The 15854-nt window shown below is 38.6% G+C and overlaps 1 protein-coding gene across 23 annotated transcripts in view; it reads right to left on the reverse strand.

Moving 5' to 3' along the window:
• CADPS2 (calcium dependent secretion activator 2) overlaps positions 1–15854 on the reverse strand; it is a 571224-nt gene that overhangs the window by 82754 nt on the left and 472616 nt on the right. For all 23 annotated transcript variants that reach the window (XM_043872603.1, XM_043872601.1, XM_043872591.1 and 20 more), the window contains one exon: positions 8098–8254. In XM_043872603.1, coding sequence (XP_043728538.1) covers positions 8098–8254 — 157 coding nt within the window. The remainder of the gene's footprint in view (positions 1–8097; positions 8255–15854) is intronic.

Below are 15854 nucleotides of genomic sequence, written 5' to 3' on the forward strand. Positions count from 1 at the left end.
AAGCCCAATGGTACAATTAGAAATGGCAAAAAAAAAAAAAAAGTAAAATGCTTAAATAAAAGGTAAACTGGGGTGCAGATGTGCCCAATTATTTTAAGCATTAATTAATTAATTAATCCCAATAATTAATTAGTGTTGATTATTTACATACCCCAAAGAGTCTTACATTTACAAAAGTACTTGTCATAGGCTTTTAACAGTCAGATTTCAACAGAGAATTTAAACTTGATCCAATTAGTAACAGTTACTAAGACAATAATCACTGGAAAAATTTAGAATAAGCAGATAAAAGAGTTCATGAATCATGTTTAGGGTTCATGTATCTCCTTTAGGGAGAGGGGAAAGGCTACCCACTCCAGCATGCTGGCCTGGAGAATTCCATGGAGTCCATGGGGTTGCAAAGAGTCGAACTCAACTGAGCAACTTTCACTTTCTCCCTGTTGACAGATGCATATAATGGGATCCCCATCATATGAAGTATGAATATGAACTTCAGGAAAAAAGCCAGGAGGACTGTAGCCTAAAACAGCATTATGTAAAAAGAAAACACACACACACACAAAAGCAAACCAAATGTACTCCCCACTCAAATATAGGAACAGTACCCAACCACGAGTCTGGGACATTAAATAGCCACTCAGTAAATATGTGTTTACTGAGTAAGTATCAATAAAAATCCCACCCCTAAAGGAAACTCTGAGAGCATCCCACTGAAGTTTAAGTAAAATAGAGAATGCTTCAGGTTTTATTCTCCATTAATTAAAAACATGATCAGCAATTTTATATAGTTTGGTAATATTTAATTTATATCATATTGGGATGAGAACCTCCTAAAACCACACCCAACCCTCCCTTTCCTCTCAGTGCACTTAAAAAAAAACTATTTATTTGGCTGTACCATGTCTTAGTCATGGCAGGCAGTATCTTTTAGTTACAGCACATGGGATCTAGTTCCCTGACCAGGGATTTGCATTAGGAATGCAGAGTCTTAGCCACTAGACCACCATAGTAGTCCAGGGCACTTGTTAAAAAGTCTCTCTCTCCCTTGAGATAGGAGGTTAGAAGGAGTGAGAGCACTGATGTTATAATGTTTATAATTTGGGGGGGCAACAAATCCAACAAATCCAAGTTTAAAACTATAATTAAAAATGTCATAGCACATAGTACATATAATTGAATTGCAGCTTTATAATCTGCTGCATTATAGTTAGTAGTGCCCATAGTAGCGCCCATGGATGGGCATAGTAGTATATGCCCATCTCCATTAGATTATATCCTTTTCAAGGGCAGGAATTGTTTTTTATTCATGTATCAGTAAGGTGACTGAGAGTTAGTAAATTGCAGGCATTCAGACCCTGTTTCTTGAAGAATTAACTCAGGGAAAAATAAAGTAACATAATCATTCAGCAACTTCTGTTTTAGTCCTCAGTCATGTCCAACTCTTTTGGGATGCCATGGACTGTAGCCTGCCGGGCTCCTCTGTCCAAGGGATTTTCCCAAAAAGAATACTGGAGTGGGTTGCCATCTCCTTCTTCAGGGGATCTTCCTGACCCAGGGATTGAACTGGTGCCTCCTGATTGGCAGGCAGATTCTTTACCACAGAGCTACCTGGGAACATTCAGCAATGCTTAAGGCAAAAATAAACAGAAAGTCTTGTGGTCTAGCAATTCTCATGCTGTCTTTCATGAGATTAGTATTAAAGCCAAATGGGAAAGTCTGGAATTTTACTCCAGTTACACACAGCCTTCTGATCTTTGGGGTTATGTCCCTCAATACCGTCCTGGTAATGGAAACAATTAAGTATGGCTGTAACACTAACTTCTAAGAAAATATACAAACAGATTAAAATTTAATGTCTACATGTAGTAAAGATTCGAGAGAAGAATTCAATATAAAGAAAGGTAGTGACTCATTGCATTTACCTTCCTTTTACTGTACTGGTGGGTAAAACAAGTTTGACACACAATTCTGAATTTAATCAACTTTGGGATCGGGGTCATTTTTGCATTTTACTGGTCATTTCATCGTTTGTAAGAGCGTTATAAATCTAAGTGGGCACACAGCCCTGCTATAATCTAGAAGTTACATTCAACTGTTCCTAGTAGATGCATGTACAGACCTATCTGTAAACACTAATTTGTGAATTTCAGACGTACAGCTCATTTAAGCACTGAAGAAGAACGACGTGCAGGTGCCAGCCCGCCACATTTCAAAGCTTGAAGATTAACCTAATATACAATATGGTGACCTAACAGTTCTTCATTTGAAAGAAATCTGAAAAATAATCTCTGATACAGCCGAAGTGTGAGAATAACCCAGCGGGATTTCCACCTCTTCATTTCTTAATGAGTTTTTTGATAATGAGAGGTGACTTTGCCAGTCACTCTGGGCTCTATTATGGCTAATTTGACTCCACTTCACTCTCCTTGTTAATTATTAACACTAGCCTTTTTATCCTCATGAGACCACATTCCAATTTTTCTTTTTTCGATTTTCATGAGCCCATCTTTATGAAGGTGAAAGTCTTGGAGAATAGGTTTTCACTTAGTATAGAACCTGAACATTTATTATTCGTTTAGGCAGAGATGCTGTGACGCTGATTATACAAGCACGGGTGTTCTTTGGGACGGCTTTAATGTGCTAGCAATGTGAAAAAGGCTGTTAATTAAAGAAGAAGCGCCATGGTATTTTTCACCCGGGAATCAGTTCCCAATAGAATGGTCATTTGCCACTTGCTAGCATATCCACAGATTAAAAGGTGACTAGCTCCAAGGGTTTGCCTTTCGGTAGTCCTGAGAGGAAAGATTTGTGCTATTTGCAGATGGCTTTAATTTGTCAGAAGCAGTCACTAGCCCTACCTATTATCCACAGGACAATTGTGGAAAATAGCACACAAGGATAGAGTCTATTTGTACCAGCTTCACAGTCATTCAGGATCATTCAACTATCATGCTAATTGCTTCATTATGAAAACATTTATTTTCACTAATTTTAATGTCATCTCTTTTTCAAAACTGTTTCCTTAGATACCATTTAAAGTGATTATCCATCTAATTAAGGCATTAGTTGGGGAGAGTGCATCAGGATGGATGGAGGCAGGGTGGAGAGGCAAACGGGAGTTCAGTCTTTTCTGGACAGAAATGAAGGAGCCCAAGTTGGTTTTCTTCATCAGTTCTGCTCTGGGAACCAGTGGATGAGCCTGTGAGGGGCAGGAGATTGGGGACAGTAGCTAAAATTGTGGTGTAGCTGGTACTCTTCCCTTGAGGAAAATCATGTCGCATCTCCAAGGATTCTCAAGTCTAAGACTTTTCCTAATCATGCACAACTGGAAGGAAACACACCTACCCCAGACACAATTCTTTGCTTCCCCTTCTTAAAACAGCAACCAAATTCGCTATCTTGAATCCCTTTCCCCTCTAATTTGTCCAGCCCCTGGAATTCTTGTCATGGATGTTTTACAGTGTACATGCTAAGACAATACTTTATCTGGTCCTTTCTGCATGCTTTAACCAACCTACTTCTACCTCTATAACTCAAGGCCCTGATAAACTTATTAGGCAGGAATATAAGTTTTAGTGGGCTTCTCTTTACAGATGGTAAAGAATGTGTCTGTGATGCAGGATACCCTGGTTCGATCCCTGGGTCAGGAATACACCCTGGAGAAGGAAATGGCAACCTACTCTGGTATTCTTGCCTGGAGAATTCCATGGACAGAGGAACCTGGTGGGTTACAGTTCATGGGGTCACAAAGAGTCAGCCGTGACTGAGTGACTAACACTTTCACTTTCAAAAGCTTAAAGAATCTACTATCTTTAAAGACATTATCTTATTTTCTAATGTCCCCAGAATTGCGTCTGTTATTGCAGACCAAGTGGTCAGGCTCCAACTCACTGCTCTACTGGTTTCCTGTCAGCAAGCCCCAGCCGAGGTGCCTCGCCTCCTAGATGGAAAATGAAGATACTTGCTTAAGATCCTCTCCGCTCCCCTAAAGATAAACACTTATTTTTAAATATCAAAGCATAAATGCTTTCACGAAATAAAGATGGTAAATATTCAGTGTGAATAGCTAAATTATTCATTAGAAAACAAAGACAACTCAGCTATAAAGCTTCCAATCACAAATAAAGCACCCATTCTAACTAATATCTCTGTTAGAGACACATTAGTAATTTTTATTTTGGAAAAGCAGACATAAGTATGTGACATTATTAATAATAAATCACAGCCATTTAAAATTTTTGTATAATTCGTGGTATGCCACATGTGGGGTAACAGCTGCTGCTGCTGCTGCTAAGTCGCTTCAGTCGTGTCCGACTCTGTGCGACCCCATAGACGTCTGGCAGCCCACCTGGCTCCCCCGTCCCTGGGATTCTCCAGACAAGAACACTGGAGTGGGTTGCCATTTCCTTCTCCAATGCATGAAAGTGAAAAGGGAAAGTGAAGTCTCTCAGTCATGTATGACTCTTAGTGACCCCATGGGCTGTAGCCCACCAGGCTCCTCCGTCCATGGGATTTTCCAGGCAAGAGTACTGGAGTGGGTTGCCATTGCCTTCTCCGGGGTAATAGCAAGCACTACTATTCAACAAATCATCTCACCTAACAAGATTGGACAGTTCAGAGCAATCTGTTCCTATTTTACCCCTGGCTAGTTAAGATTGAAATTAATTACTATTTGGATTATAATTCTAATTGGGTCAATATGGTAAAAACTGTCATACCATGGCAGTGATGTAAGAATTTTTCTTTGGGGACACGGTGGTAAAAGGGTAGAAATTTTATGTTTTCCCATAAACTTTCCAAAAGGACAATTTGGGGGCAGCTTTAGGTTGACATTTAACATTTGAACTGAATTCACTAAACGACCATCTGAACATTTCAGGAATTTAATAAAACAAACACATAACTATTAACAATAACCTTCATTATTATAATATTCTTCATCACTATACTACAAGCAAAAAAAATTATGTCTTAGCATCTAGTGAGATATTATTAATACTAAGCGGTCTTGACTTTGGATGGTAACTTTTGAGTTTGAGTTGAAAGTTACTGTGTTCTATTTCAATTCCCCAGACCACATCCTTTTCCCAATACCAAAAGGAAATTATGGCACAGGGGAACTTTTCTATTTACCTGACTACACAGAGGAGCTGTTTTTCTCTGAAATAATTGATGCTTTCTAAAATATGTTAATCACTGAATAATCAAACCTAGATCCAGACTTGTCCCCCAAATGGACAGCACTCAAAAGAGATCATTAATAAGTGCTTGTGATTAAGTAACATGTACAAAAATGACGAAACACACGATGTTATGCATTTGATAGTAGCCAATATTATATAAATGGTTTATACAGGAGAGCAATATGACATTCTTTTGAATTAAACATTTGGTTAAAAATCACATTTCTCTTTTAAAAATCAATTTTTCTCTTTTTAATGTTTTTTTTTGGCCATTTTAAGAGATCTTAAAAATAAAATTTAAAAGATGCTAATTTATTGGCATTACAGCAGAGGTTCCCAAAGAAAATTTCTAAGAAACCTATAACATATTTTGCTTTCTCTATAAATAAATTGCAATATATTGAATAAGTTAAATCATCTTTACTGTGAGCATTAATAAGTACTTTCATCTTAAAATAACCCTCTAATAAATCTAAATATGGTTGATTCTTGAATTTTCACGCAAGTGGAGAAAAGCAATGTTAGAAATAATCCTATACTTATTTATTTTCATTTAGGGACTTAATGTATAATACATTCATCATTTTTGGCAGCAGGTTTATTGCTATATATTTATCGTAAGATAATATTAAACCTGACTTGTAATTTCTTAGCAGAAAAAAATGATGATAAGAGGCTGGGAAAGAAGAAGGTCATTTGAAGTCTGCTACCTGGCAGGAGGGAACTAAACTAGAACTTAAAAACTGGCTGAAGACAATTTGCAGAATAAATAATTCACATATGGATAACTGTGGGTGTAGCAACTCCTAAGAGCAGACATTGTTGCTGAAACTGAAGTAGGAATTGTAGCTTAGTTCTTTGACTTTTTAATAAGACGTTTTTGGAAATTAAATTGGATAAGAGAATGAAAAGATGGCCAAAGGAATCACGATTGAAGTTTTAACTGATTAATATCTAAAATAGTTATTTAGCATTCATTTTACATGAGCTATTGCGTTCTTTAATCCTCACCACCAATGACACTGTACGTACTATTGTTTCTTTATTTTATAGATAAAGAACTTAAAGTTTACCAAGATTAAGTGATTGTCAAAGGTCAGGTAGCAACTAGCAGAGACAGATGTGAATCTGTTGGGCACTAAAGCCCATGTTATTAATTACTACCACATGATGCCCCTGTTACTAAAACAAAGGTTCCTACCCTGATATCCAAAATACACATGTCCATGGGGAGTCCAATATTACACACAATTTCATATCTATGTAGATGTTTTTTTCCCAATAAAAGACTTGTAGTTGTAGCATAGACTCAAAGGGATGAATAACCAAAGGAAGGTAAGAAATGATGGACTAGAGTGATGAACAAAATCAATAGAGTAATTTAAAAAAAAAGATAAAAGTCCAAAAAATGACTTAAGTTTAAACCTAGAAATACAGAGTAGTGATATCCTGGAAAGAGAGAAGTAAAAAGATCTGGAGTTTTCAAAGACAGCAAGTGTGAACTGTATCACCGGTGTGACTGAGCTCCGGGGAAAGAGAGGGCAGTCGTGGGCTGCAGGAAGACAAGGCAGAAGATGGGGAGCTCTCTGGGGCCTGGGTTATTCAAGTCCTGTTGTGGGCACTGTGTTCTACTTAGCACCACACTCCAGAGCAATATTGCAAAATGGAGTGAGGTCTTTTTAGGGGAAGCTGATAAGAATGGTAATGGGCATGAAAATGCTAAGAGTTAAATGACTGGGAATAATGGCTGGGAAAAGAACATATGCAACAAAAGAAGGACAATTCCACTGACTTAACAGAATAAGTCAGGACCAGAGGTTAGGAGGACACGGAGTTTAACCTGGCTTATAGTGAGAGGAATGTTCTAGAATAGGGAACTAGCAACCCCAAGACCACTACTAATGTTGAAGCAAAGGCTGCCAGTAGAAACCAAACTTAAGTTGAAGGGAAATTAAAAAAAAAAAAATTACACTTTCTAATTGGAGTATAATTGCTTTGTAACATCGTATTAGATTCTGCTGTACAGAAAAGTGAATCAGATAATACGTATACATATACAACCTGCCTGTTGAGCCTCCCTCCTACCCCTGGAGGCCATCACAGAGCACCAAGCTGAGCTCCCTGTGCTAGAAAGCAGCTTCCCACTAGCTATCTATTTTACACTTGGTAGTGTATTCATGTCAATGCTACTCTCTCAATTCTTCCCACCCTCTCTTGCCCTACTGTGTCCACAAGTCTGTTCTCTGTGTCTGCATCTAAAAAAATCATCATAGGAAAGGCCCACAGGAAACTACATGCTAAGAAACACCTACAAAATCTCTGATGAAAACCTGTGTCGATACAATCTGCTAGAAGACCACGGACCAGAATCATGATAAAAGTTATTACTGCACTGGAAAAAAAATGTCTCAGTAGAGAACCTTTATATTCTCTTTAATTTCTAAATGAGAGAGAGCAAGCCATACCACAGGGCAACATTACTATCATCTGTAGAACCAAATCTGGTCCGCAAACATTAGCACACTGTGGATTAGCAGAAGCCTTGATATGGTAGGACATCTAGAATAATAAGTTTCTAGGATGTATTTCAGGGATGTTAGCATTCTCAGGTACTTAAGAAATATTGATCTTTGACGATTTTCTGATTCACAAGGTACAGTGAGAAGGTCCCTGTGTTATCGCTAATCCTGAAGGCAGGAGGGTAGGCATAAGAGCAACTTTGGGGCCAGTGGAACAATGTGAGTGTTGCTGGCCTCCCGTGGACACTAGCCAGATACACCTGGGGAATGAGTAAACATGTTACCTGGGTCGATCCTTGTTGAGTGAGTGCTAGAACTCTGTAAATACACACTTACACACACGATGTTCTCTCCTCTTCCTCATTTAACACACTAAAAGAAATACAAATGCTTACCGTCATTTCTGAGGAAATTATTAAGCAGTTGGAAAAGAGGAAAACTGTCCCAGGAGTCTTGTGGCTGGGCTTCAAGTGCTGTATCCATATCTACTGTGAATAAAGCCCAAAATTTCTCTGCATGCTCTGCCAATAAATCAGGCCACCAGGCAAATGCCTGTGAACAAATAAAGAAATAATGTAAACATAGATTACTTGTTAGAAACATACACAAATACTGTGAAAATGTGATTAAAAGTGAAATTGTAGAACATTATTGGAGAATATGATACCAAATGCTTTACTATTTCTAGTCATAGAGAAAAATAATTGAAATAAATACACCAAAATATTCATAGTAGTATGAATAAATTAAGACATACAAGGAATTTTTGTTTTACATATTTTTCTAATGTTTTAAATTGATGTATTTTTAGAAATAAAATGTCATTTTATATTTTAACTCTATATTAGATTTCATATTTATCAATACAAAATTTGCTTACTATTTAAATATATATCCATAAAATTATTTCTCATTGAAAAAATTACATTTTACTTGTAGTACTTTTTTTTTTTTTTGGCTTGTAGTACTTTTTTATGAATCAAAATCTAAAACTAAAACACACATTCAGAGAGAGGGATTTCCTGTCCCTCCAGTGTAAATTAGGTCCCACTAGATAGGACCTAAAAACTCTCTGCTGTTTAGATGGGTAAAAAGAATATTTACTTTTTAGGAAGTTCTCAAAAATAATGTGACCTGTCCATGGAAACTGGAAGCAGGTCCACCAACCAGCCCACCTATGGATCCGACCAACCAGACTACCTAAAATATCTGGCTGAGCTGACTGGTGAAGTTAGTCTGTAAAGAAAGGAGGAAGTGACAGTTTCTTCAAATGCACAACAATAATGCAAGACTACAAGAAATATGAAGAATCTAGAAACAGGACACCAAACAACAAAATAAAGCTCCCATAGCCAATTTCAAAGAAATGGAGACCTATAAAGTTCCTAAAAAAGTTCAAAAACTGTTTTAAAGCACTTCAGTGAGTTACAAGAGAAAAAAAATAGATAACCAAATGAAATCAGGAAAATAATATAAGAAAAAATGAGAAGTTCAACAAAGAGAACAATAGAAAAGAAGCAATTTTTATTCTGGAGCTGAAGAATACAACAACCAAAAAGTTTAAAGGGTAGCTTCAACAGCAGACTTGATCAAAATAGAAGAGTGAAGCAATGAACTTGAAAACAAATAATTTGAAATTATCTAGTCAGAGGAATGAAAAAAAAAAGAATGAAAAAGACTGAAGAAAGCCTATGATATTTGTGGTACATCTTCAAGTGAACCAATCTGATATGTATTATTAGAGTCCCAGAAACAAAAAGAGACAGAAAACTTATGTAAGGAAATAATGACTGAAAACTTCCCAAATCTGGGGAATGAAGTGGACATACAAATTGATGAAGCCCAAAAGACCCAAGCTGGGTTGACTTATAGTGAGACATATTATAATTATAAAATGTCAAAAATTATAAAGAGAGGATTTTGAAAGCAGCAAGAGAAAAATGACTCATCATATAAAAAAATAAGGCTAATATTATCAGATTTCTCAGCAGAAACCCTGGAGGTTTAGAGGGAGTGGTAAGATATATCCAAAATGCTAAAGAAAAACTGCTAACCAAGAATACCATACACAGCAAAACTGTCCTTTAACAATGAAGGCAAGATAAAGACTTTCCCAGACTTAGCGAGTTCGTCACCACTAAACTTGCCTTATAGAAAAGTGTGAAAGGGAGGGAGGAGCCAAGATGGCGGAGGAGTAGGACGGGGAGACCACTTTCTCTCCTACAAATTCATCAAAAGAATAACTGAATGCAGAGCAAACTTCACAAAACAACTTCTGATCGCTAGCTGAGGTCATCAGGTGCCCAGAAAAGCAGACCATTGTCTTCGAAAGGAGGTAGGACAAAATATAAAAGATAAAAAGTGAGACAAAAGAGCTAAGGACGGAGACCCGTCCCGGAAGGGAGTCTTAGACGGCCTTGCTTGGGCTAGGGTCCGGGCCTGAGTGCCCTGAGGACAATCGGAGGGAGCTTCTGTGAGGTGCCAACTTGAACTGTGGGAGACCAAAAGAGAGAGAGAAAATTAACCGGCCGGAACACACTGCCGGCCGTTCGCAGAACAAAGGGACGGAGAAAGTCCCGAGAAGAGCTCGCAGGCTGCGGACCGGCCCAGCCCCGCCGGAGACAGGAGGCAGGGGGGAGGGGAAGGTCGCGGTGAGACACAGGGCGCAGGCACCCGACCGGCGCGGGCGGGGACTGGGGCTGGGGACGCAGAGGGCGGAAGGCGCGCACACCCGACTGGCGCCAGCGGAAACTGAGACTGGGTCCGCGGAAGGGAGTGAGTGCGCCACACCTGGGGATAGCGCGCCCATCAAGCCCCTCGCTGCCTGGACCGCTCTGACGGGGAAGGCACAGAGAGCAGGCGCAGCTTTTCCTTCCGCGCTTTTGTGTAACACCCGAGGGCTGGAACCTAGCGCAGCGCGGGGCGCGCTCCATATAGAACAGCCGGGAGCCTGAGCAGCGCATACGGAGAAAGCAGCGTCAGCCCCTCCCGGCAGCGCCAGCCCGCCCCCGCAGGGCCAGCCCCTCCCCGCAGCGTCAGCCCCGCCCCGCAGCGCCAGCCCATCCCCGCAGCCAGCCCCTCCCAGCAGCGCAACGGAACTAGCTACCTGAATAAGAGTCCACCTCCGCCCGCCTGTGTCAGGGCGGAAATGAGGCTCTGAAGAGACCGGCAAACAGAAGCCAAATAAACAAAGGGAACCGCTTCAGAAGGGACTGGTGCAACAGATTAAAATCCCTGTAGAAAACACCGACTTCACCGGAAGGGCGCTGTAGATATCGAGAAGTGTAAGCTGGAACGAGGAGCTATCTGAAACTGAGCCGAACCCACGCTGACCGCAACAGCTCCAGAGAAATTCCTAGATATATTTTTACTTTTTTTTTTTCTAAGTAAGGAAAAAAAAAATTTTTTTTTTCTTTTTATATTTTTTCTTTTTTCTCTTTTATTTTCCTTTAAAATTCCCTATTACTCCCCCATTACTCCTTAACTTTCATTTTCAGAGATTTTTACGATTTTTTTAATTAGGGGAAAAAAAATTTTTTTTTTCTTTCTTTCTTTTTTTGTGTTTTTTTTTTTCTTTTTTCTTCTTTTTTTTTCTTTCCGTTTTCTCTTTTATTTTCTATTTTTCTTTTTCTCTTATTTCTTTTAAAGTCCTCTAGTACTCCTCTACTACTCTTCATTTTCATTTTCACTACACTATAACCTTACAAAAAAAAAAAAAAGAGAAGCCCTATCTTTAAACCGAAGATTATTCTCTCCCAATCTTGACTCTCTGTTTTCTACCTCAGAACACCTCTATTTCCTCCTTTCCCCTTCTCTTCCCAATCCAATTCTGTGAATCCTTGTAGGTGTCTGAGATACGGAGAACACTCTGGGAACAGACAGCTGCGTAGATCTGTCTCTCTCCTCTTGAGTCCCCCTTTTTCTCCTCCTGCTCATCTCTATCTCCCTCCTCCCTTTTCTCCTGTTCATGTAACTCTGTGAACCTCTCTGGGTGTCCCTAACGGGGGAGAATCTTTTCGCCATTAACCTAGAAGTTTTATTATCAGTGCTGTATAGTTGGAGAAGTCCTGAGACTACAGGAAGAATAAAACTGAAATCCAGAGGCAGGAAACTTAAGCCCAAAACCTGAGAACACCAGAAAACTCCTGACTACATGGAACTTTAAGTAATAAGTGACCGTCCAAAAGCCTCCATACCTACACTGACACCAACCACCACCCAAGAGCCAATAAGTTTTAGAGCAAGACATACCACACAAATTCTCCAGCAACACAGGAACATAGCCCCGAATGTCAACATACAGGCTGCCCAAGGTCACACCTAACACATAGACCCATCTCAAAACTCATTACTGGGCACTCCATTGCTCTCCAAAGAGAAGAAATCAAGTTCCACGCACCAGAATACTGACTCAAGCTTCCCTAACCGGGAAACCTTGACAAGCCAATCGTTTAACCCCACCCACTGGGTAAATCCTCCACAATAAAAAGGAACCACAGACCCCCAGAATACAGAAAGCCCACTCCATACACAGCAATCTAAACAAGATGAAAAGGCAAAGAAATACCCAACAGGTAAAGGAACATGAAAAATGCCCACCAAGTCAAACAAAAGAGGAGGAGATAGGGAATCTACCTGAAAAAGAATTTAGAATAATGATAATAAAAATGATCCAAAATCTTGAAAACAAAATGGAGTTACAGATAAATAGCCTGGAGACAAAGATTGAAAAGACACAAGAATTGTTTAATAAAGACCTAGAAGAAATAAAAAAGTCAATTAAAAATGAACAATGCAATGAATGAGATCAAAAACACTTTGGAGGGAACCAAGAGTAGAATAACGGAGGCAGAAGATAGGATAAGTGAGGTAGAAGATAAAATGGTGGAAATAAATGAAGCAGAGAGGAAAAAAGAAAAAAGGATCAAAAGAAATGAGGACAACCTCAGGGACCTCTGGGACACTGTGAAACGCCCCAACATTCGAATCATAGGAGTTCCAGAAGAAGAAGACAAAAAGAAAGGCCATGAGAAAATACTCGAGGAGATAATAGCTGAAAACTTCCCTAAAATGGGGAAGGAAATAGCCACCCAAGTCCAAGAAACCCAGAGAGTCCCAAACAGGATAAACCCAAGGTGAAACACCCCAAGACACATATTAATCAAACTAACAAAGATCAAACACAAAGAACAAATATTAAAAGCAGCAAGGGAAAAACAACAAATAACACACAAAGGGATTCCCATAAGGATAACAGCTGATCTATCAGTAGAAACCCTCCAGGCCAGAAGGGAATGGCAGGACGTCCTGAAAGTAATGAAAGAGAATAACCTACAACCTAGATTACTGTATCCAGCAAGGATCTCATTCAGATATGAAGGAGAACTCAAAAGCTTTACAGATAAGCAAAAGCTGAGAGAATTCAGCACCACCAAACCAGCTCTTCAACAAATGCTAAAGGATCTTCTCTAGACAGGAAATGCAGAAAGGTTGTATAAATGTGAACCCAAAACAACAAAGTAAATGGCAACGGGACCACACCTATCAATAATTACCTTAAATGTAAATGGGTTGAATGCCCCAACCAAAAGACAAAGATTGGCTGAATGGATACAAAAACAAGACCCCCATATATGCTGTCTACAAGAGACCCACCTCAAAACAAGAGACACATACAGACTAAAAGTGAAGGGCTGGAAAAAAATATTTCATGCAAATGGAGACCAAAAGAAAGCAGGAGTCGCAATACTCATATCAGATAAAATAGACTTTCAAATAAAAGCTGTGAAAAGAGACAAAGAAGGACACTACATAATGATCAAAGGATCAATCCAAGAAGAAGATATAACAATTATAAATATATATGCACCCAACATAGGAGCACCGCAATATGTACGGCAAACACTAACGAGTATGAAAGAGGAAATTAATAGTAACACAATAATAGTGGGAGACTTTAATACCCCACTCACAACTATGGATAGATCAACTACACAGAAAATTAACAAGGAAACACAAACTTTAAATGACACAATGGACCAGCTAGACCTAATTGATATCTATAGGACATTTCACCCCAAAACAATCAACTTCACCTTTTTCTCAAGTGCACACGGAACCTTCTCCAGAATAGATCACATCCTGGGCCATAAATCTAGTCTTGGAAAATTCAAAAAAATTGAAATCATTCCAGTCATCTTTTCTGACCACAGTGCAGTAAGATTAGATCTCAGTTACAGGAAAAAAATTGTTAAAAATTCAAACACCTGGAGGCTAAATAACACGCTTCTGAATAACCAACAAATCAAAGAAGAAATCAAAATATGTATAGAAATGAATGAAAATGAAAACACAACAACCCAAAACCTATGGGACACTGTAAAAGCAGTGCTAAGGGGAAGGTTCATAGCATTACAGGCTTACATCAAGAAACAAGAAAAAAGCCAAATAAATAACCTAACTCTACACCTAAAGCAATTAGAGAAGGAAGAAATGAAGAACCCCAGGGTTAGCAGAAGGAAAGAAATCTTAAAAATTAAGGCAGAAATAAATGCAATAGAAACTAAAGAGACCATAGCAAAAATCAACAAAGCTAAAAGCTGGTTTTTTGAAAACATAAACAAAATTGACAAACCATTAGCAAGACTCATTAAGAAACAAAGAGAGAAGAACCAAATTAACAAAATTAGAAATGAAAATGGAGAGATCACAACAGACAACACTGAAATACAAAGGATCATAAGAGACTACTACCAGCAGCTCTATGCCAATAAAATGGACAACTTGGATGAAATGGACAAATTCTTAGAAAAGCATAACTTTCCAAAACTGAACCAGGAAGAAATAGAAGATCTTAACAGACCCATCACAGGCAAGGAAATCGAAACTGTAATCAAAAATCTTCCAGCAAACAAAAGCCCAGGACCAGATGGCTTCACAGCTGAATTCTACCAAAAATTTAGAGAAGAGCTAACACCTACCTTACTCAAACTCTTCCAGAAAATTGCAGAAGAAGGTAAACTTCCAAACTCATTCTATGAGGCCACCATCACCCTAATTCCAAAATCAGACAAAGATGCCACAAAAAAAGAAAACTACAGGCCAATATCACTGATGAACATAGATGCAAAAATCCTTAACAAAATTCTAGCAAACAGAATCCAACAACATATTAAAAAAATCATACACCACGACCAAGTGGGTTTTATCCCAGGAATGCAAGGATTCTTCAATATCCGCAAATCAATCAATGTAATACACCACATTAACAAATTGAAAGATAAAAACCATATGATTCTCTCAATAGATGCAGAGAAAGCCTTTGACAAAATTCAACACCCATTTATGATTAAAACTCTCCAAAAAGCAGGAATAGAAGGAACATACCTCAACATAATAAAAGCTATATATGACAAACCCACAGCAAGCATCACCCTCAATGGTGAAAAATTGAAAGCATTTCCCCTGAAATCAGGAACAAGACAAGGGTGCCCACTCTCACCACTACTGTTCAACATAGTGTTGGAAGTTTTGGCCACAGCAATCAGAGCAGAAAAAGAAGTAAAAGGAATCCAGATAGGAAAAGAAGAAGTGAAACTCTCACTGTTTGCAGATGACATGATCCTCGACATAGAAAACCCTAAAGACTCTACCAGAAAATTACTAGAACTAATCAATGAATATAGTAAAGTTGCAGGATATAAAATTAACACACAGAAATCCCTTGCATTCCTATATACTAACAATGAAAAAACAGAGAAATTAAGGAAACAATACCATTCACCATTGCAACAAAAAGAATAAAATACTTAGGAGTATATCTACCTAAAGAAACAAAAGACCTATACATAGAAAACTATAAAACACTGATGAAAGAAATCAAAGAGGACACAAACAGATGGAGAAACATACCGTGTTCATGGATTGGAAGAATCAATATTGTCAAAATGGCTATTCTACCCAAAGCAGTCTATAGATTCAATGCAATCCCTATCAAGCTACCAACGGTATTTTTCACAGAACTAGACCAAAGAATTTCACAATTTGTATGGAAATACAAAAAACCTCGAATAGCCAAAGTAATCTTGAGAAAGAAGAATGGAACTGGAGGAATCAACCTGCCTGACTTCAGACTCTACTACAAAGCCACAGT

The sequence above is a fragment of the Cervus elaphus genome, chromosome 18, assembly GCF_910594005.1.
Source record: "Cervus elaphus chromosome 18, mCerEla1.1, whole genome shotgun sequence".
Classification (NCBI taxonomy): Eukaryota; Metazoa; Chordata; class Mammalia; order Artiodactyla; family Cervidae; genus Cervus; species Cervus elaphus.